The sequence below is a fragment of the Lipophrys pholis genome (assembly GCF_963383615.2).
Source record: "Lipophrys pholis genome assembly, chromosome: 1".
Classification (NCBI taxonomy): Eukaryota; Metazoa; Chordata; class Actinopteri; order Blenniiformes; family Blenniidae; genus Lipophrys; species Lipophrys pholis.
This window is the reverse complement of record NC_137635.1, coordinates 15,735,203-15,756,287: the sequence shown is the minus strand read 5'-3', so window position 1 is coordinate 15,756,287 and position 21,085 is coordinate 15,735,203. Positions and strand designations below refer to the sequence as shown.

General features: G+C 45.3%; 1 protein-coding gene across 5 annotated transcripts in view; it reads right to left on the bottom strand.

Annotated features, from left to right (window-relative positions):
- The window catches only part of LOC308113436 (myosin phosphatase Rho interacting protein), a 42,507-nt gene continuing 21,422 nt past the window's right edge, over nt 1-21,085 (bottom strand). The window contains exons 8-25 of one of the 5 annotated variants that reach the window (XM_080469731.1): nt 19,599-19,725; nt 19,047-19,145; nt 16,816-16,872; nt 16,488-16,556; nt 16,324-16,413; nt 15,890-15,999; nt 14,818-15,355; nt 13,844-13,981; nt 9,460-11,997; nt 5,455-5,602; nt 5,257-5,374; nt 4,032-4,191; nt 3,832-3,945; nt 3,633-3,719; nt 2,898-3,060; nt 2,729-2,814; nt 2,244-2,322; nt 1-803 (exon numbers count right to left, since the gene is read on the bottom strand). In XM_080469731.1, coding sequence (XP_080325857.1) covers nt 2,290-2,322; nt 2,729-2,814; nt 2,898-3,060; nt 3,633-3,719; nt 3,832-3,945; nt 4,032-4,191; nt 5,257-5,374; nt 5,455-5,602; nt 9,460-11,997; nt 13,844-13,981; nt 14,818-15,355; nt 15,890-15,999; nt 16,324-16,413; nt 16,488-16,556; nt 16,816-16,872; nt 19,047-19,145; nt 19,599-19,725 — 4,675 coding nt within the window. In that variant the 3' untranslated portion in view covers nt 1-803; nt 2,244-2,289. The remainder of the gene's footprint in view (nt 804-2,243; nt 2,323-2,728; nt 2,815-2,897; nt 3,061-3,632; nt 3,720-3,831; nt 3,946-4,031; nt 4,192-5,256; nt 5,375-5,454; nt 5,603-9,459; nt 11,998-13,843; nt 13,982-14,817; nt 15,356-15,889; nt 16,000-16,323; nt 16,414-16,487; nt 16,557-16,815; nt 16,873-19,046; nt 19,146-19,598; nt 19,726-21,085) is intronic. The other 4 variants (XM_080469730.1, XM_080469732.1, XM_080469734.1 and 1 more) reach the window with 4 other exon arrangements.

Below are 21,085 nucleotides of genomic sequence, written 5' to 3'. Positions count from 1 at the left end.
AAGGGTGCAAAAATATTTATTGCTAATAAACCTGTAGTCAGATGGTGTATATTTGCTTTATATTTACAATAATAGAGTACAGATGAATGGGAATGTGAAAGAGAAAAAAAAACAGAACAAATCCCAGCCATTTTAATAAATACAAAGGGACTGAAAAGGAACGAGACTAGAAACAAAAAGCGAGTCCGGGGACTCGAGTGCAGCCGGACCGACGATGACGAGTTTCTATATTTATAATATATATTATAGTCAGTGAATCCCGTCCAGGTGCGTTCAGCCTTTCCACAGGTTGGTTTTCTTTTCTTTCTTCGATCTACGCGGTTTTTTTTTTGTGTTTTTTTTTTCCCAAGCTGCTTTTGATCGGTTCTGGAATGTTGCGGTTCCTATGGTAACGCAGACGAGTGGCAGGCGGCGGTCGCCGCGGCAACAGTCTGGAGAGTTAAAACAGTAGCTTACACAGTCAGAGTTTTAGTGTATGCGGGACATTTAAAAACAGTATTTACAGTAAGAACAAAACAAAAAACAAAAAAAGTCACAGTTAACTGAAGTGCACGGGAATGCAGAGTCTACACATCAAACTTCATACCAAGATTTTTTTTTTCTTCTTTTTTTTCTATTTTATTTTTTTTAAACTCTTAAATGATCCGTGTGTGGTGGCCAGTGTGTGGTGGAACTAAATAAGTCGAGCTAAAATATACGTGGGCTTCTACACATGCAGCCGGCGGCGGTCGTCAGAACTCCTTAGTGTCCTTGTTGTCGAAGAGGTGGAGCCTCTGCTCAGCCGTCAGACCTTCCTTCAGACTCTGCAGGGGACACACACACACACACACACACACACACACACACACACACACACACACACACACACACACACACACACACACACACACACACACACACACACACACACACACACACACACACACACACACACACACACACACACACACACACACTTATGAAAATAAAGTCTAATCTGTAAAAAAAAAAAAGCTTGTTTTTCTTGTTTATTTCCTGAATGTTTAAATCACAACACACAGTATTTATGTAAACAAAAAAACACCAAATATTTCTGAAGCTTATCGTTATTAAAAAAAAAAAAAAAAAAAACTGGAAAAAGAGATGAATAAAGACGAGTTTCGATTTATTTATTTAGTAATTAAATATATAAACTCAACATGTGACAAAGATTAACACAGCATTAGAAAAGCTTTATCTTTGTCTATAAACACATACTAGTATATGCAGTATAAATATATTTACATATCACTACAAATAACTAAAAAGATTTGTTTTGATTTGTATGTCTAGATTTTAAGACGAAAAAAAAATTCAACAAGTACATACTTATTTCAACTTAAAACAATGATATAGATGACATTTATTTCTAAATATAAATAAAGACTATATTTAATTTTGAAAGGTGTATGCACAGTTATTGTATAACAAATGACAAAGATTCACAATGTGTTAGTTAAAGTTTTTTTCTCACTTAATACACACGTGTGTCTGTGTGTGTGAGAATGTGTACACACACACACACACACAACAAAGTTTGACTTTATAATCACTCATTAAAGTGAAGATTTCTAGAACATCTTTTCATCTATTTCTATGCACGTGTGAAACATTAAGTGTAGTTATGTGTACAAGTGCATTTGTGTATAAATACACATACATAAAATCCTCAAAAAAAAAAACCCCGACTATAAGGAGATCATTAAGATTGATAAAGATTCCTGTGTGTCATGTGAGTCAGTCATTTAGAAAGTTTTCACTTACAGGCAACATGTTGATTTTTATTTTTATATAAACACAGAAGTAATAAAGATTTCCTAAAAAATGTGTCTGTGGGACAACAGTGATCTATATGTTTTTCCAATATGTACGTACACCGTCACAGTGAAAAGATCAGAACATTCAGATTTAGGTATGTATATTTATACGCACACACATTTGTATGAAGACTTTGTCTATTGATTCTCACTTAACTGCTCGACTTCATCAAATCACAGACGAACATTAGAAACAGTTTGATTTGACAGTGTTGAAAAGACGCTCCGGTTAGTAACAGACGAATGAATGAATCTCAGCTTCACACCACCGTGTGTGTGTGTGTGTGTGTGTGTGTGTGTGTGTGTGTGTGTGTGTGTGTGTGTGTGTGTGTGTGTGTGTGTGTGTGTGTGTGTGTGTGTGTGTGTGTGTGCTGCTCTTCACAGGAGGACTCGTGGTTTTTGCGTTACCTAAAGGAGAAGGGGGGGAGGGAGGCCTACGGGTCCTGAGTGGCCCCTAACTGTCCCAGGGCATGTCCCGACTCACAGACTGAGGACAGAAGGAGGGACAGAGAGAACAGCAACACACCAGCAGGAGTGTGTGTTAGACTCACTGCAGAACACACCACGCAGCTTCTCATTGGCTCACAACATGGATGTGGTGGGGCAGGCGGGCATGCTGCTGCATGCAATACTGCCAGTGACCAGTAGATGGCACCAAATCACTTGTGTGTGTGTGTGTGTGTGTGTGTGTGTGTGTGTGTGTGTGTGTGTGTGTGTGTGTGTGTGTGTGTGTGTGTGTGTGTGTGTGTGTGTGTGTGTGTGTGTGTGTGTTGGGGGGTAACTGATGTGACTTCCGCTTGTTATGTGACTGAACAGTTGAATGAGGATCCCTGAATTCACACCACAGTGGGATGAAGCGTCGTTTCAGCTCAGAGTCCACCCGAACAACCCACCTTCGACCTCATGGTGCGCTCCGAGCGTTTGGCTGCAGCGGCCGCCATCTTCAGGATGTCGGGGTTGCTTTTGGACTTCATGATATCTGTTTCGGGGAAGTAAAGGCGCCGGTCAAACCGGAAGGAGGGAGAGTGTGACCTTGACGCGAGCGTGCTCCTGCGTCAGTACCGTATCCTCCTCGCTCCACCTCCTCCAGCGACGGCTCGCCCAGCGCCTCGTGGGCCAGCTGCAGCTGGTCCCGGAGCCGGCCCAGGTCCCGCTCCGCTTTGGCCTTCACGATGCTCAGCTCCGTGTAGATGTCCTTGTACTTGTCTGTTGCATATTTCTTGTCCTGGAAACGCAGACAAAGAGTCACCGCTTGTGTTCAGCTGAACTCATCGAGTTCCCTCTCTCAAAAAAAAAAGAAAAAAAAGAAGAAGCTGAACAGACAATGAGGATGGTGTCAAATTACAAACATGCGTTACTTGTAGTGGAAACCTAATTTTTTCCACAAGTGATGACGCACAATACTTTGACTCCAATTCCAAGATTAAGCCACAAGAGCAGATTCTGCATGAGGACGAAAAGTCCAGCTTTTGGATTAAATATCTTCAAACAGCGGTGCATGTAATTTGACACCAGCCTCATCACCTTTCCAGTTACCTTGTATGCCTAAACTGTACTGTGTCTAAAACCCGATTAGTAGAAATCAACTGAATGTAACTGAAGACTCGTCTACACAACTAAGTTTCAAGTCAAAACAGGAAACCTTCGGCGCGTTTTGGCCGTTTGCTAAAAAGACGAGCATTTCAAAACGCAGTGTCTCAGTCTCTTCCGTCTGTAAGTGAAAATCGTCTGGAATAATAATGCAAAGACGACGCTGTTTCGTGTAAGCTAGGTCTAACAATGAGAATAGTAGGTTACTCTTTGGGCAGCCTGCAGCTCGTCTTTGAGGGAGTTGATCTCCTGTTTCAGGTACTGGACTTCAGACTCTTTCACTCGCAGCATCACCTGCAAACAAGAAGGAAGAATAGATGAGCCCACTAAATAACCTGCAGATCTCCCACACTGCAGCAAGAACAAATTCAAGACCTCAAGACTAAATAATGACTTTGAGCCTTACTTCTAACTCATAGAGCTCCTTCCCCTGTATCGTCGTGTTCGTGTCCAACATTCCGTCTTCGGACGTCATCGAGCGCATCTTAGTGATTTCGGCTGCCAGACGATTATTCAGCTCCTGAAAAACGTTGCACAGAAGATGGAGCTCAGCGTGTTTTCAGGCGTTTGACTTGTTGGAAGTGAGGGTAAGACGTGTGTGTGTACCTGGTTGTGTGCGTTGAGCTCCTGGTTCTCTCTCTGACACTGCCGGAGGGCCTGCCTCTCGGCCTCCAGCGCCTGGGCCAGGTGGGCGTTCTCCAGGCACTTCTGGGAATACTGCTCCGACAGCACCTCGATCTCCCGCTGGAAGGAACACAGCTCCTCCCTGAAACACAAACACGGCTCAGAGGAGAACTAAAACGGCTCCGGCGGCCGTGGGAGCGAAATCCGGAAGGTTCTGGACTGGCGACGGCTCGGTGCCAAGAACGCCGCCTCAAAACAACCCCGGAATCCATCACCCCGGGTTCAGCCTGAGAAACTGTTCATTAATTACTCCCGTCAGATGAAGACGCCCTTCGCTTTAATGAAACTCTGCTCGCTGTACTGTCCACACCTGCACTTCCGCACACGTCGGGTGACGTCTTGCAGACAGACAGGTGAGCACAGAACGAGCAGCGGCGGGAAGCAAGTCGCAGCCTGCCGGGAGAAACACCTGCGCTGCAAAATCTACCTCACCTGGTACCGTTTAATATGCCAATTCTGCTCTTTCACTGAAATCCATTGTTATAACCACATAAATAGAGTTTAAATTCTGCATTCGCCTATTCCAGACTGCACCATCGCAGTGGATTTTGACTCAGTGGAACTGGATGAAAAACTTTTTGAAAGTCTAGACTGGTAGTAAATGCTGCGTCACCAAAGGTTTCTTACGATAAAAATGAGAGATTTTGTTAAGTATTTCAGAAAAGGCCTGAAGAAAAGGTGTAAAAAGCTCAGGGAATAGTTTACCCGACAAGGATCCCTTTGTCTGAGCTTATCTCGATTTCCTCACGCCGAGGCCTTTGTTTGTGCAAACTATGAAGTGAGGCGATTCCCTCGGGAATTAGGCGGCGGAGTCGAGGGAGCTTTGTGGCGGGAAAAGACGAGCCACCTTGTTCCCTTGTGACAGGAATATTTTAGAGTGCTGGACTGAATTTTCCTGATCGGGATGAACAAAAATGAGCCGAGTCAAGTCACAGAAAAGGTGCGACCCTTCCAATCACTGTAAATTTTTCAAGTCGAAAACCGGTGAGCGTCTCACTCATTCACTATTCTGACCATCTTCTCATCTTTATTTGAACCCACGAAGTTGCATTTCTTGGAAAACTTAGGTGACCGTCGTTTCCCCACAACCGACTGCTTGGGAATTCTAGTCTTTAATAAAACCAGTAGTGTGGCGTTGAGGACTTACTCGTGCTGTCTGCGGATCTCCTCCACGTCTGCGTTCTCCACGCTGCTGTTGGCCTTGCGGGCCTTGTCCAGCTCCTTCTCCAGCTCCGACCGGTGAGCATTCTTCATCGCCTCGATCGCTGAGATAAACGAAGGAATCTTTCAGTCGTCCGTCCGTAAATGGGAATCAACCCGGGGTTTCCTCCGTCTCCGCGCTCACCTGCAATGGTGGCCGCCGTCTCCTCCGCCAGCAGCCTCTCCTTCTCCTCCTGCAGGTTCTCCAGCTCCCTCTGGTGTTTCCTCTGCAGCTCGTCGATCACCTTCTGGTGGGACTCCTCCATGGCGGCGAAGCCCCTCTCGCAGGTGGCCTTTGACAAAAGGACGAGGAAGGTTTGAGTGGACGGCGTCACCCCGAGCTCGGACCCAGAGGTCTCTCCTCAGTCGGGAGCTCCGGGCTCACAACTTTTATATAATGTAACACACAGCAGCGGTTTATCTCTAGCAAACGACTTGCAAGCGGTCAGCCACGAGCGACTCGAGCCTGTGTGAGTGCGACGAGGGTTATCAAGAGGGAAAGGCAGGACACGACACACTGGAGACGGCGAGGGACGGGTGGTAGGAACAGGAGCCAGGCCTTTCGTGCCCACAGCACAAACTTTAGGATTGTTTGATTTGCAAAATTAAGTTTTCGCCCCCCGGGGCTTTAATCCCACCAGAGTACCGAGCGGATTGCAGGTCAAATCTAAGATTATTGAACACACCGTGAGAGGGAAAGTATTTTTGGCATTTCTAAAGTCATTTCTATCGGAAGCAAACCGGACAGAAGCGCTTCATCCCTGCGAAGTTTTCACTGGAAGGGATTTCATATGGCTCTCCCCGACCCCCCCCCCCCCCCCCCCCCCTCCCTAAAACCCAACCCCGCTTCCGCCCTCTATTCACCGCCGCTAATCTGAGCTCTCGGCTGACGGCCGCGACCCGACTCCAGCCGCACATGGGAAAAAAAAACGGAGGCCCGGCGTGTTTTCACAAGGATGACAAACCACCTCCCCCATGAGAGAGAGAGCGAGAGCGCACAGACCCGGGAACCGAGTGCCGCGCCCCTCTAACCCCACCAGCCGTCCCTGCTGAGCAAATGTAAACTTCCTGCTCTGACATCAGAGCGATCAGCCGCTCCGTTAGGAAGCGTGTCAGGTTGGAGGCTTTTGTGCGGGTGGGGGGTTGGGGGGGGTATTCTAGGCCACGGCAAGAGAAACGACACCAAACAAGGTTGGCTGTGAGACAATTCCTCTTAAAAACAACTGCGATCGTGACTGAGCGCTGAACCAACAAAGCTACCAATCTTTTTCAACAATTATCCAGCTGTTCGTCAGTTAAGACTTTCAAATCCAAAACATTGTAGCCGACATGGTTGTATTTTATGTGCAACTGAGACGTGGAACAGGAACCGCATCAAACTGGGTCAGACTGGCACGAGATGGAAAGATTGGCTGAAGATCTTTCGGAGTGGCGTGTTGCTGTCAAAATCAGGCCAAAGCGTTCCAATGGTTCTGCCAAACGGTTTCTTCTTCATATCAGAAGTTATAAAAAGTTGTTCACCTTTAAGAAATCCTGACTTACATCTGATAAGCCACTCCTTTGTAAATAATGTACCGTATTTTCTAGACTATAAGTCACCTTTCAGTTCAAATTGTATTTTTTGCAAAATGCGTCTTTAGGAAGAAGAAAAAAAAAAAAAAAAGCTGTTGCTTGTCCAGAACCTGCTGTGGATTTGTTCCTCACACACTCTGAACTTTCTTCATGCTTAATAATTTGTCTAAATTATTGCCTCCTTTGAGGCGACATCGTGCTTCTGCTGGCAGTTAAATACGGTCGTATTGGAGGTTTTTCTATTGTACTGTAGCAGTATTTTGTTGTCATACAGTGACATCTAGTGGTCAAACATGTATATTTCAGAATGCAAGACACTTCTGATTATAGTTGGTCGGAACGCTTAAGTACAAAATGTGTGACGTGTAGTCTGGAAAATACAGTAAATTTCAGAGAGCACTCTTAAACGCACCCCTAAATTAGTTCATCAAGAAAAGAAGTAAAAACATCCAAACTACCTTGATGCTCTTCTCAGTTTAAATCCTTGTTGGCTTTTTAATGTCCTAAATCTTTAACTGATTTTGGTGGAAACTACATGATTAAACGCCACACTTTGCTGAGCGATCTCAGTTGGAAACACTTTGCTGCTTCTTGGAGGAGTTTCATGTGTATATTTGTACTGTGTGTCATTATGCTGTTCTTTATTGTGGTGACTGGATATATGTCTTGTGAATTGTAGCTTTGTACCTGGCCAGGTTTCCCTGCAGAAAACCCAGAACTCAACATCTCATGGTGTCGGTTCCCCAGATTTTCCATGAGAATATCACAGAATCTCATTTCGCCTGCAGTTCGTTGGACCATTACAATCAGAAAAAAAGGCTGCGAGATCCTGGAACGACTAACCAGACGACTCGACGTGTATTAATCTGCACAGCCCAGAGGAGTTGGTTTCTTCAAAACTACAAGTCTAACTTGTGTTTACATCATCGTCGAGAACAGAGGGGTTTTGGGTTCAATACCGCAAACTAAGGGGAGTAATGAAAGTACTGACCAGACTGGGCAACGTAAAGCTGGTTCTGACAAGATCAGCTAAAAATATCCACTTCTAATTTCAAAGTTCAATCAAACCACAAAGGGGCCGGCTGTTCCAAACAACCAGACACAATTTTCCACATCCCTCTTGTTTTGTTCTGCCTCGGAGATATTTACTTTGCCGAGGTTATGAGAAAATGTACGTCAAAGAGGAACTTTGGTTTAATTTGAAACTTTCAAAAAGTCCACAGCATTCATTAGTTGGTTTCGGTAAACGTCTTGCGCTCAATCATGATTGACATTCTTTTGTTGTGTCCTTTGAATTAAATTCCTCTCGCTCGCGTCGTTGGGGAGAAAACCGCTTAAAAATGATCTGCTTGGCTGAAACAAAAGAAAAATAAATGCAAAGGCATCAAGCTGGACAAAGAAACACTTCATCACGAGGGCTTCCCAAACTTTTCCCTGATTTCTTACCGACAGAAAAATCATAGTCAGCAGCTGTTGCTTTGGTCAACATGTTGAGGCCTTTACACAGCAGGGTTGTTCGACACACACAAATGGATATTTTCACGGTCCCATGTGATGTCTAAATAAATAGTACTGCACTAAAGCTTCAGACATGTATAATACGGTACTTGTCGTTCATGTAGTACCACCAAGAAAGCGTTAAGTGATTATCGGATTCCATGTCATTTTTAAAGTGAATAGTTACAACTGTGGACTGTGTGCCTCCTTGAAAACAGCCCGGTAAATAATTAGCCACACTCGGCACGCACATGCACGTATGTTCAGGTAACTATGGCAACATCCTGTCGCTCGCTCGACATTGACCAGTTGAAGTTTAACGGCGGGTGGAGCTTTGGGGTTTTCATGCGTTATACTTGTCAACTGTCCAATCTCTGCTGGGTAAAGGCTAACGAAGACGTATTGATTCATTTTGAGGACGGCGATGGCATGCAACTGAAAGTTCAAGAAAAGGTTGGCAAGTAGACCGAGTTAGGATTACTTTGTTTAGGATAACATTAAACGGTTAGTAGGAAACTGAATGAAATCACAGAAAATCAGAGTCGACTTGAATGTTTCGCGACCTATTTAAATGAAATAAAGACCGTTTCACTTCTCAAAGGAAATTCTAAAAAGTTTCCAAAAAGTTGCAAAGCGTCGGTTCCTTGCTTGACACTTTAGATGCGACACGTTGAGATTAGTAAGCACATTGATCTACCAACAGAGGAACTCATTTCACAGGATTGCAGGATGATGTAATCTTACAGGGGCCAAGAACTTTTCATGAGTTTCCATCGTCAGTAAATAAAAATGTTAGATTTACTGACGTCGCTCCAACAAAATGGGTTCCTCCTTTCACAGCTACAGCAGCGTCACTGATCACATCGACCAAAACAAGGTTAGTTTTCATGCAACAAAGAGGAGAAGGTGGTTTACGGAACGAGGAGCGAGAGAGGGAAGGGTGAGCTAGGTTAGGGAGGGGGGTAGACGCTGGGTGGCGGAAAAGGGAGGGGAGGGGTGGGGGTGGGGGGATACTGGGAATGCCACAAAGGAAAACAAGGCATCACAGATGGAGGACGACAAGGACAAGGAGCGCTTCCACCTTCAGGTTCTCCAGGTCTTTCTCGTATTTCAGCCGGAGCGTGGTTATGTTGCCCTGCCCTTCGCGCCGCCTCAGCTCTTCCGTCATAACGGAGACTTGGGTCAGCAGCTCTTGGATGCGTTCCTTCAGGGTTGACGTTTGGGCCGAGGCGCCGCGCGATGGCGAGTCGTCCTCCGCGGCGTTCTTACTGGGAGCTTCTGGACTCATCATGCTTCTCAACTCTCCCATTTCCCGATCGAATCTCTCCACGAGGTTTGCTCTGTCCGTCTCGTGGTTCCTCTTCAGGTTCTCCATGCAGCTGGTCAGCGAGTCGATTTCTTTCACAGTCTCTTCTGAGCAGCGGCGGAGTGTCTCGCCGGCTTTCGTGATTTCCTCTCTCAACTTTTCAACTTCCAGCTCGTGTCCGTCTTTCACATCTTGTAGCTCTTTTCGGTGCCTGGCTTCCATGTCATGGAGCTCAACAGTTTGATCCCCTTCATCTAAGGGATCACGTTTGATCTGGATTGAATTCAGTTGCTTTAGAAGTTCTGTCACTTTAGACTCAAGACTGCTGGCAACTTCTCTTAATTTAGGACAATTTGGACAATCCGAGCAACCTACTTGCTCTGGTGTCTGCTTCACTTCTTTTTCCTGCTGGACATTAAATCGTATGATCATATACAATGTGAAGGCTTCTTTCAGGGAATCAAGCAGATACTTTGAAGAATTTCTCTGTTTTCTCCCGAGATCAGAACTGGCGAGAGCCAAGGAGAGCAGTCTGTCATCATGGTCTTGCGACAACCTCGAGGCAATCAGTTTCCAACTGTGCATCTTTCTCTCCAAGCTCCCAATTAGCTGCTTAAGAATGACAGCGTCTGTTTCATCGTCAAGCCAGCTGTACAGCGAGGAGAAACCTGCCAGTTCCTCGTTCTCGGCTTCAGCCGGTGGGCAAATCTTGTTAATCAAGAACATTAAGCTTTTCTGTGCCATCATCTGCTCTGCCGCCTCCCTCTCACAGCTGTGCCTGCTTTCATGGTCGTTTGCTTCAGCGATGCCCAGAAGCCAAGTCCAGAACTCTCCCTCTGACAACAAACTCATTTCGTTGCCACTGATACCCAGGGGTTCTTCTGTCAAAGAACCAAATAAAGTGCTTCTTAAATCACCGAGCATTTTCTCCACGTTAACGTCTACCTTTGCTAACATATCTACAACCTGGCCGATCGCCTCAGACCTCATCTCAAACTCTTGCACTACTTGCTTCAAGTGTCCTTTCTCATCAACTTGCTTCTCTGTTGCCTCAACACACTTCTCAACGTCGTCTTCGTCTCTATTCGTCTTGAGTTCTAACTTCTCACGGAGCATCCTTATTTCATTTTCTGCCTCCGCTAGCTTCCCTCTACTGACTTTCTCAAGTTCCTGGTTTTGTGCGATGATTTCGCGGTTCCTTGCTTCCAGTTCCAGACAGCACTGCTCTGAAGACTGAAGCCTCGCCTCCGTCTCGGCTAACTTTGCTTGCGATGCCTGAAGGAGTTCATTGAATTCTGGCTGCTTTTCCTCATCTTCGTATTCGTGGAAGCCCAGGCCTTTGAGCGTTGCGTCTTTCAGCTGAAGCTTCTTCTCGGTGTCTTTCAGGGTACTGCCGAGCTCCTCCAAGGTAACCAGAGCTTCGTGGAGCCTCATGGACTTTTCATTCAGCTCCCTCTCGTAATACTCCCTGTCGATGGCGTTGGCTTGGTTTTCCGCTAGTTCAGCCTTCAGTCTTTTGAGCTCATCCACGACGAGATGATGCTGTTTGCCGCCTTGCTGCCCGACGAGTTCTGCTTTCAGCCGGTCGATTTCGCGGTCGGCCTCGGTCAGCTGGTTCACGATCTCCTGACAGCGTTGTTTCAGCGCTTCATTCTCGCTCAATAAAAGTTCGATCCTCTGAGAGAGTATCCCAACAGTCACGTCGTTCACCTCTGAATGATTCTCCAGTTTAGACAGAGGACCGTAAGGGCTTTTAAGACTTTGCTTCTGAACTTGATCCATCATGTGCTCCATGCTCGCGAGACGCGCTTCGTATTCACGGATGCTCTCTCCTGCTTTGGCTAAACATTTTCTTATCGTTTCATTTTCTATTTCCTGCTGGTACTTCCAGGTCTCCAAGAGCTTGTGAAGCTCAATCTTTTCCGGCGATTCTTGAATGCAACTATGGAATTTTAACACTTTTGTCAGCTCCTTCAGGGTGAGAGGTTTACCCGTTATCAGGTCTTCCAGCTCTTGAATCGCCAAGGCACTGTCCTCCAGTAAGAAAGTAACAGCTTTTTGGACAGGTTCAGGGGGGGGACCCTCCAGAGTGGCTGTTTTTTGGGGTTCAGAAAAGTAAGGATCCTTGTTGGCAAGGTGAGAAAGCGAGAGGCCAAGCTGTGCCTGCATATTGCGCTTTTTCAGCTCTTGCAGCTTCAGGAGCTCTTTGGTCTCCTGGTACTTCTTTGTTAAACTCTGCGCTTGAGAACTAACCAGTTCGGGCCTCTTCGTCTGGGGCGCCACATCGGCCTCCAGACCCAATGGGTGCTCCAGCTTGGAAAAGGGGACCAGACACGTTGGTTAACACACAGCAGGGGAGACATGAAGCTTGCTAATAATTCTCAGGGTTAACTACCAATCATTTCCCTCCCATTTATAGAAATAAGTGAAATTACTAGTAGCATTGCAACATGACATTGATTCAAAAACAAACTTTAAATGCTTCTTGAGTTTAATGGAGTGCAGCGAAAGAAGAGGAAAGATTAAATGGGCAAGGTTAGTTAATCACAACAGGGCATGCACATTAAATGGTTAAAGGTTATTTCATGTGGTCAGTAATGCATCATTAGTGTCAGCTCGATGGTTTACTCAGGGATAGAAGGCATACAAAGTCCTACAAACCCATTTCTTAAGCTCTTTACACAAAACCAAATCGTTTTGGTTTTCTGGGAGTCATCTATACGTATTGTCCAACCTTAGTGTAACTCTTCTGTTTTTGCTCATTTTCTCCAAAAAGCAAGACAAAAAGTGCAATAACACGGCCCTTCTTCTATCCTAATATCTAACTTCAACATTTTCACGTTGGTACATCTGTCCACACATCAACACACAAGCAGAGTTATTCATCTCACCTTTTGGTCACGCCACATTTACATACAGTATTCCAAAAATAAAATGAATGGTTTGTACAGCAGTTAATAGAAGATGAAGATCGGACGTCCATGCAGCTCATTAGAATTCAGGCCAAGAAGATTGTTATTATTATTACACGTCGAGCTAAAGAGTCGACTACAAGGGTTGGTTTCACTCCAAATTAAACGGTTAAAAATGATGATAAAACGTAAAAAAAAGTGACGGTTTAACATCTAAAATGGATATTATGGGAAGAAATGAACCTAAACACGGGAAAAAATAAAACTTTTCAAAGATGCGAAAAATGAATGTTTGGTAAAAGATGTGTTTATATGAGGATGATGGAATACTATCGTTTGTTTTTTCTTTTTCCAGATTATATTTTCATTCTTCATTTCTTTGATTGTGGGGAAAAAAAAGCCACATTCAACCAAGTATATGAATATTTATACACCTGAACACCACTTTTGAAAATTACATACATACACACACATATATATATATATGCAGATTCATACAAAAACAATATATAGATGCCAGTAATCTTTTTCCATTATTTCATTGGAACAGTGAAATATCCATATATTTAAGATTTAATATACAAATGGGAATATTTGAAGGCTTAAAAAAAATAACTAAATCATTTTCACTTCAAACATGAAAATCAAAAATAAATAAAAACATCTTAAAATACAATAAAAAAATTCAATAAAATTAGATATTTACATTTTTTTTAACTAAAGAGTGCAATGTTATAATTTAGAAAACCGTTCAAACTTTTTTATATGCAGGAATAGCTGACATAATTCACTTTTCATTGATTTTTCAAATTTTTTGGAAAATGCATCTTTATACAATTTAGTGGCTTTTCTCATGTTTTTGTGCTTATGTTTGTGCAGGTTCAGCGATAATAATGTCTAAGCCTATCAAATTCAAGTGGTTTAATAAAGCCAGAGCTCTTTGACGGATGCTTTGCGCCGTACTGCTGCGAGCACGAGTCCACATACAGATCTCGAACACAGACAGAGAGGATTAACTAGTAGAAGCCGATGTAAAGGATCTCAATGTTTCTTCACATGCAATGAACTCATGCAAAAGAATCTGTCGCCACTTTGTTGCTTTCCAGGTCAGTTTGGTTGGATGTTTTCGTCGCGGTACAAATACGACATGCAGCGAAAGGTGTTACGACATGAGAGAGAAGAAATGCGACTGGGCCGAGGGCCGGCGGCGGGACCGGTCCCGACGCCGCTGTGCCGCAGCGACTCACCGGAGAGATGTACCCGGTCCGGACATCATGCTCCCGCTCCAGAGCCGTCCTCAGCTGGAGCTCCAGCTCCTGCTTGTGCTTGTTGGAGTCGAGGAGCTGCTGGTGGCAGCTCTCCAACTGGGCCTTCAGGTCCTCGATCTGCAGGAGGGGAGTCGGTTCATTGTCCAGGTTTCATTGGGAAAATCACATTAAGACTCCTGATCGATAAGAATTAATATAGTTTTATATCCATTTATTTTTCTAGGAATGTTTAAAAGCATCTATAGGTTCTGGTCGCCTCGACGACAAAGCTTTGTTTTTGCGTTTGCATATGTGGAGACACGCTTCTTCAATATATCAAATACTGAGTGGATCTAAACAACACAGAAAGAAAAAATGACAGGGAATTAAATGTTGTGGATTTGATCAGAATGTTGACGTCTGTACGTGCAAGTCTTCCAGCAGGTCACTCTTTTGAACAGAGCCTCAGTTTGAAACATTTTCTAAAACCCTTTTCTTATCGTTTAACGTAAGAACGGACCACATTCGCCTTAAAATACCTCTTTGATTTTTCGCTCTTTAACAATTCGAGGAGCACATTTTGCCACAAACACTAGAAAAATAATTATCAATCAAAGTTTTCAATGTAAACTATGATGACAGAAGAAAAGGAGTCACTTTCTTTTACGCAACGATCATTTTCTTGGGACAAAATCCACGAGAATGAGTAAACATCCACATGCATAATTATACATACAAAACAGAAACAATATAGTTTAATATAACAACTGTTATCCGGGTAGAAGATTCACTCACACTTGATTAATTAAGTGTAAAGGATTTCTGTTAAATGAGAAAGAAATAAGCTGCTACTGTCAGGTTTCTGCTTAAACAAATACCAGTAAATTCAGTTAAAAGACAAATTAGCACCATCCTACATGATATGAAATGAGAATCAGAGAACATGGATGATATATGATCTCTGGTGAACGTACCCCTTGCTTGTAGTTCTCCAGTAGTTGCGTCAGCTCCGCGGTCTCTCTGGACTGAGCCGTGGTGGGCAGAGGGACCCTCCTCTCCTCCCGGATGGGTGTCGTCTCCACCTGTCGCCAGTGTTCTTCAATGACCTCCTCCACTCTCTGCTGCCTCTCCAAGCCGCCGAGGCCTAACGAGTCCGAGTCCCCGCCCCCGTCGCACTCCGTCCTGCCTCCATCTTTGTGGTCCGAGTTGGCGGAGGACTCGTACCTCTTGCGCCGCTCCTCCCTCCTCCGGCTGCGCTCCACCTCGCCCGCCTCCGACTGGAGGCTCTCGGCCTCCTGCGCCCGCTGCTGAGCCAGCGCCTGGGCGATGGGCCTGAACTCGGCCCAGTCGAACGTCTTGGAGCGGCCCTCTCGCCGGCGTTCCCGCGCCCGGCTCGGCTTGGGGCCCGATTCTCTCTCCACGGACGAAGCCTCGGAGGAGGGGGAGTCTTGAGTGACGTCCGGCCTGACCAGGCCCTCCAGGGCCGAGAAGGACCCGTGGTCCTCGATCGAGCTGGGGAGCAAGGAGAAGGTTAACAACTCATAGTGTTAATAAATAGCAAACAGTTACTTTATAAAGAAACTTGCCAAGCTGATCCATCAGTGTCTGATGACCGATTCATTAAATTCATCAGTTAGTGGGAGGAAGATGCTCTATAAATCAGGATTTTATTTGAACTAATGGCAAAGAGCAGAATCAGAATGAAAATAGTTGACATAAATGCAGCCAGCTGTGAGAAAGGAAACTCACTTTTATCTAAGGCTGCTAATGGATAAATGCTAATGCCACTGCTGCTAACAGACGCACGCCATCCATGTTGCCGTCAGGAGAGCAGAGACTTACTTTAGGGTTATACGTGCAAACCTCCAGGAAACAGCACTTTAGTGAAACGCCAACTGCTTAAATAGCTCATGCTAAATGCTAACGGTGAGCTCAGTGAACAGAGCAGAGAGAGACGGCAGCTTTACAACGGTTTTCTTTTCTTATTTATTTTTTTTATAATGAATCGGTGTAACACAATTCAAAATGTCGTGACTTGTAGCGTACCTTGCTACATCGGGCGCGGTGGAGGGTCTGACGTTCTTCATGACGGCCTGGATCCAGTTCCTGCGTATGCCGGCCGTCATGGCCGAGAGAGTGTGAACTCCTTCCTGGGTCTAAACACAAGTGGAAACATCCTGTTTAATGAGAATTCCCCTGCCAAGCCTGGAGTCAAGCCAACCAGTTAGAAAGAACAATGAAAGAAATAATTAATGAAAAAGATGGGATTTTTTTATGACTACGGAGACGACACAGAATTCCAATGCAACTTCTGGAAAACTGAACACTTGAGTTCCGTCAGTCCCTTCATTTGGTCACAAACCAATGAAGCATTTCCATCAACGAATTATCTTCCTTTTAATTTTTTAGGACATCAAGTAATTAAATTGCCCACTTCCCTCACTTTAGCAGCCTTATAAGGAGCACAAACAGAAACTCACATGGATCTGGAAGCCGTAGTTGCGTTGAGCCTGGTACTCGGTTACGTTGTAGCAGGTCGACAGGTCGATCTCCCCGTCCAGGTCCGAGGCCTGAGGTTACACAAGGTTTTAGAGACACGGCGCCGTCGCAGATAAAAGATTTCAGTGCAGATCAAGGAGTTTACCTCCTCTGCGATGGAATCCTTGTAGTATCTCAGGCTGTGGTCGGTCAACACAAACCAGTACTTCTTCCACTGCGGAAGCAAGGAGAGACAAAGTTCAAGCGATCGATCAACTTTCCCGACATGGCAGCAGCTGGAGTTTCTCTGCCAGTATTAAATACAGATACATGTCAAAGCCCTCAGGCCACAACAGCGTCTGTTTAGTCCATTGAACAATGAACATCCAAGGAACTGATGACGACGAGCACCTCTGCACAACTGCTCCACAAAGTGTTTGTGCATGCACATTGCTTTATGTCCTCATGGGCAGACTGGGACCTCGTAGAAGTACCTGGCCTTGCTCGTCCAGTTTCACCATCCAACCTTTCTTGAAGTTGAGTAAATCAGGCTGAAAGAAAGAGAGAGGACATCGAAAAGTCAAAACAAGAACAGAGAAGAAGGTGCAAAAGGACCTCAGAATGACGCATCGACGAGTCGTTCTGTGTCAAATCAACAGATTTTCTGATTGAATTTGTCGGTAAATGGCTAAACGTTAGGCTTGAATTCTCTTTGGTCCCGGAAAGAATGGAGGTTGTTGGGGGGAAAAGGGTGTGGGTTCAAAGGGGCCTCGTCGTCATTACAAGTCAAAACAGTTTTATTCAAAAGTTTTACATTATAATGCAACAGAAAAAGGTTTTTTTTGAGTCGCCAGGGAAGCAGGAAGAGTTCAAAAGTCTTTTTCTGTTTTTAATCCATATGTCTTCTGTCGCTCCTGCCGCCTCCGGTATGATGATAACTGAACCCAACATGATGCGCTGGACGTCTTCTGCTGATTTCACACCAAACAACCGAGCTCCCGGACAACATCAGTTCCAGCGTCGCTGCCGTTTGACGACACATGCTCGCTCGGGCCGAGGGGAGAAGTTGACCCGACCCATTTAAACTTCAGGATTGTGATCATGAGAAATGTGGGAAGAAAAAAAAAAAAAAAACGTTAAAAAAAAATTGCGGGGCCGGGGTCAACTTCTGCCACATGCGCTCAAGTACTGCCGTCGGAACCTGCTGTGAATCCAGGCGGTGGCAGAAACGCACACACACAAGTGAAGGGTGACCACAGGAAGCAGCGTGATTCTCTCAAACACACACCGTCGCTTATTTCCAACCGACACACACACAGTGCAGAAAAACACACACACACACAGAGGGACGACGATAACCTGGAGAGGAGAGGGAGCAGGGGGGGGCTGCAGGGCCCCCTGCAGGACGGAGGCTTGTTCTATCGCAACCACACCAACGCCAAAGAAATGTCGGAAATGAAAACATGAGTCAAAAAGAGAAAAGAAAAAAAGAACTCACTGAGAGGACACAATTTCTCGTCAGATAGTTGCATTATTTTAAAGACAAATGACTTTTTTTTCCTTCTAAGTATAACGGTATTAAAACCATCAGAAAGTACTAGAAGACGTCCACCCAAAACATTTCGATCCTGTGTTACCTAACCCAGCCACCTCCTTCCCCATCAGCCCCGGACCTGGCACTGCGGCTGACCCCGGGTCCCGCCGCTCAGAACAAGGACGGGCTTTGTCTGGCGGAGAGCGCCTCCAACGTGCCGACCTCTCAATATTTCACCGCCGAGGTCGGGATAATCTGAGCAAATCTGAACCCGCTCCGTTTGGTCCGGGCTCCTCTGAGCAGTTCTGATCGCGGCGCTGAGGAATGACTACAAACCTCAAGAGAAGCGTGCAAGTGTCCGGAGTAGCATTTCCCCTGATCGAGTTACGTTATTACATAACACGGAGTCAAAGGGTTCACTTGTGGCGTCTTTAAGCTGTTTTTGTCAACAACTGCGCAGCTCTTCTCGTGATAGTTGAAACTATCGATATTTTCCACAAAAACAGCAGAAAAGCTGAAAATGGTGTAGTTTGTATGTAGAGCCACGAGTTGGCACTTCCCTTTTTTTTTTTTTTTTTAAATTAAACCACACACACACACATGCGCACAGAGAACAATAAGCTATAAACAGTTACAATGGGAGTAAACGGTCATTCTAATAGACAGACCATGAAGTGGGATTGTTTTTCCGGTGACTGTCAACTAGAAAACTACCAGGTTCCAGGAGAATACGAACTGGGAGTCATGACTCTCTACAGGCAAACATTGTTCTTGTTGTCCAGCTACTGAGCATGTGCAGAAGATATAATTACTGCGGCCGTGGTACCGATGCGCTTTCAGAGGCTCCGAGCACCGTTGTCATGTCACGACACCCAAACTTAAAACTTTCCGTTTTCACTTGGGAACGCCATGTAAACAGGGCAGGAGTCAGCGACGACAACAACCGTTTCACTTTTCACAAAATTTCGTTCCTTTTGTCATTTTTTTACTTGATACGACGATGGCATGGTTTCTTTTTAAGCGACGTCAGATGACTCTCTGAGGAAGACGGTCGAAACATGTCAGCAAGATAAAAACCACCTTTCCCTCCTAAATGTCCCTTAAAAAGAAACGATATCATGATGTCGTACGTTTCACACCTGCTCTGACAGCATCTGAATCGTTGATGTGACTGTGTGCATTTCAACTCACCGTCATGACCGACTCGGTGGTCCGCCGGTCCAGCGACTTGGCTCTCCTCAGGGGGGGGCGAGTGGAGGGGAAGTCCAGCCCCTGTCCCAGGTCCTGCCCCTACGCGACACACACGGATCAAACACACAAGACATGGCAGGTGCTTTGTCATGAATCTGCTTGTGCTTGGGTAGGCGAGGACGAGGCGACCGCATCTCAAGACCGAATCGTTCAGCAGGAGGCTCAACGTGCGACGCTGGGTGTGTGCGTTATTACCTCAGCGTGTGTTTGAGACATTTTCATGAGTGTATGACTGACAATGATCTGGGGGTTTGTTGTCTTGCTGAGATCAGCTTTGAGTGGATGTGGCTGGGATATGAGGGGCGAGTCCCGCCGCAGGATGAAAACTGGAAACACATGATGCCGACCTCTGACCTCTGAGAGAGGGAGGACAGAGGGAAACGACTTCTGTTCTGCCGTGTCCCTCTGTGTTCCTCGCTCCGTCTGTCGTAAATGGACGCACGGGGTCGGCCCTGTTGGAGCAGATCCACACAAACACGCGGCGGCGTTTACCTCTCGGTGGAAGCGCCTGTGCTCGCTCCTCCCCAGTCTGGCCCCGCTCCGCCCAGACTCCTCCACCTCCATCTTCTCCTGGTTCTCCAGCTCCAAGGCCTCCAGCTTCTCGATAACACCGGAGCGACTGCAACGCACAGACGCCACGTGGCGTTCAGTGTTTTTACAGCCACTTTTTTCTCTTATAGAGAGATTGAAAGACAAGATTTGAGCTACAAGCAGATTTCATTTTATTGTGGATTCAAGCGTTAATCTGAGCAAAAACCTTTCAACTGGATGGCAATGAACCGTTTCTCAACACCACCAAACACCTCACTGATTGGCTGGTAGGTTTTTCTTATTAAAGGCTTCCTCTCTCGTTGGGATGTTTTGTTTTCTTTGAGATCAGCTAAACAGCTCAGATTCGCTTCACACTTTATAGTATCGGTTCACCTAAAGAACAGTCTGAACCACGAGGCTTTGGTTTTCGACACATGATTCAATTCAAACTTCAGTTTTTGAATCTCGGTTTGGTAACTTAAAGTCAAAGTTTGGAAGATATTTGTGAAAAATGTCCAGACAATTTTCAAAGAATGTTACATTACTTTACTGTAAAGACATTGTGAACACAACATCAGATGAGTTGTAGTAACATAATTGCAACAGTTCACCACTTCTGTTAATCTCTGAACTCTAAACAGATGCCTCAAGAACAGTTTAGCAAATTGCTTCAGAGTTTTGGCTTTTTATGACATTACACATCAATCTGATGTCTCTGAACTGATGCTTTGATAATAACTTGTTACCAAACAGACTGCGTCTCACTCCAACCTTCTTGGTAGTTACAGTAAGGAAGCCATGAAGGCTGCCGGTTGACCCGATCTTGCTGTGACGAGGTCAGATAGTTCTTTGTGCCAACAAGATTCTCCAGTTTCTGACCGTGATGGGTCTGCTTCTTTAAGTTTTGACTTTTTAATCAGATTGTATATTTTTTATTCTAAGTAGTTAATTTTACACAACAGATTTACTGGGTGTAAACAGAAGCAGCTAAATCACGGTTGGCCTCATCGGTAACAGCTTCGGTCCCTTCTACATTGACCTGCCTTCCTCATCTGTAACTCGTCATTATGAAACGTCCCTGTTATGAAGAACCACTTCCTGCGGCGATTCCTCCCCAGGGTACGCCGAGTGCCTGACCACAGATCTGAGAATGACCGAGGCTCACCAGTGTCCATTCGCAACCTCCCCGTGACACAGGATATGGCTGCTCTGACACATTCCCACACAGGCCTTTTGTTTGGTGACCGAGGAATCTGACATACAGAGGGAAAGGGGGCGAGAGGCAGTGGGAAATATTGTATTACACTTTAGCCTAAATGCTGCCCTTATTTGGGGACTCTTGCAGCTAAAAGTGGCCGTCCTTAAAAGGGAATGAAGGCGAGGGGAGGAGGACAGGGACAGTTTGAGGCTGGACGACAAATGTCAGGCATCTTTTTTTCTCTCTCTCT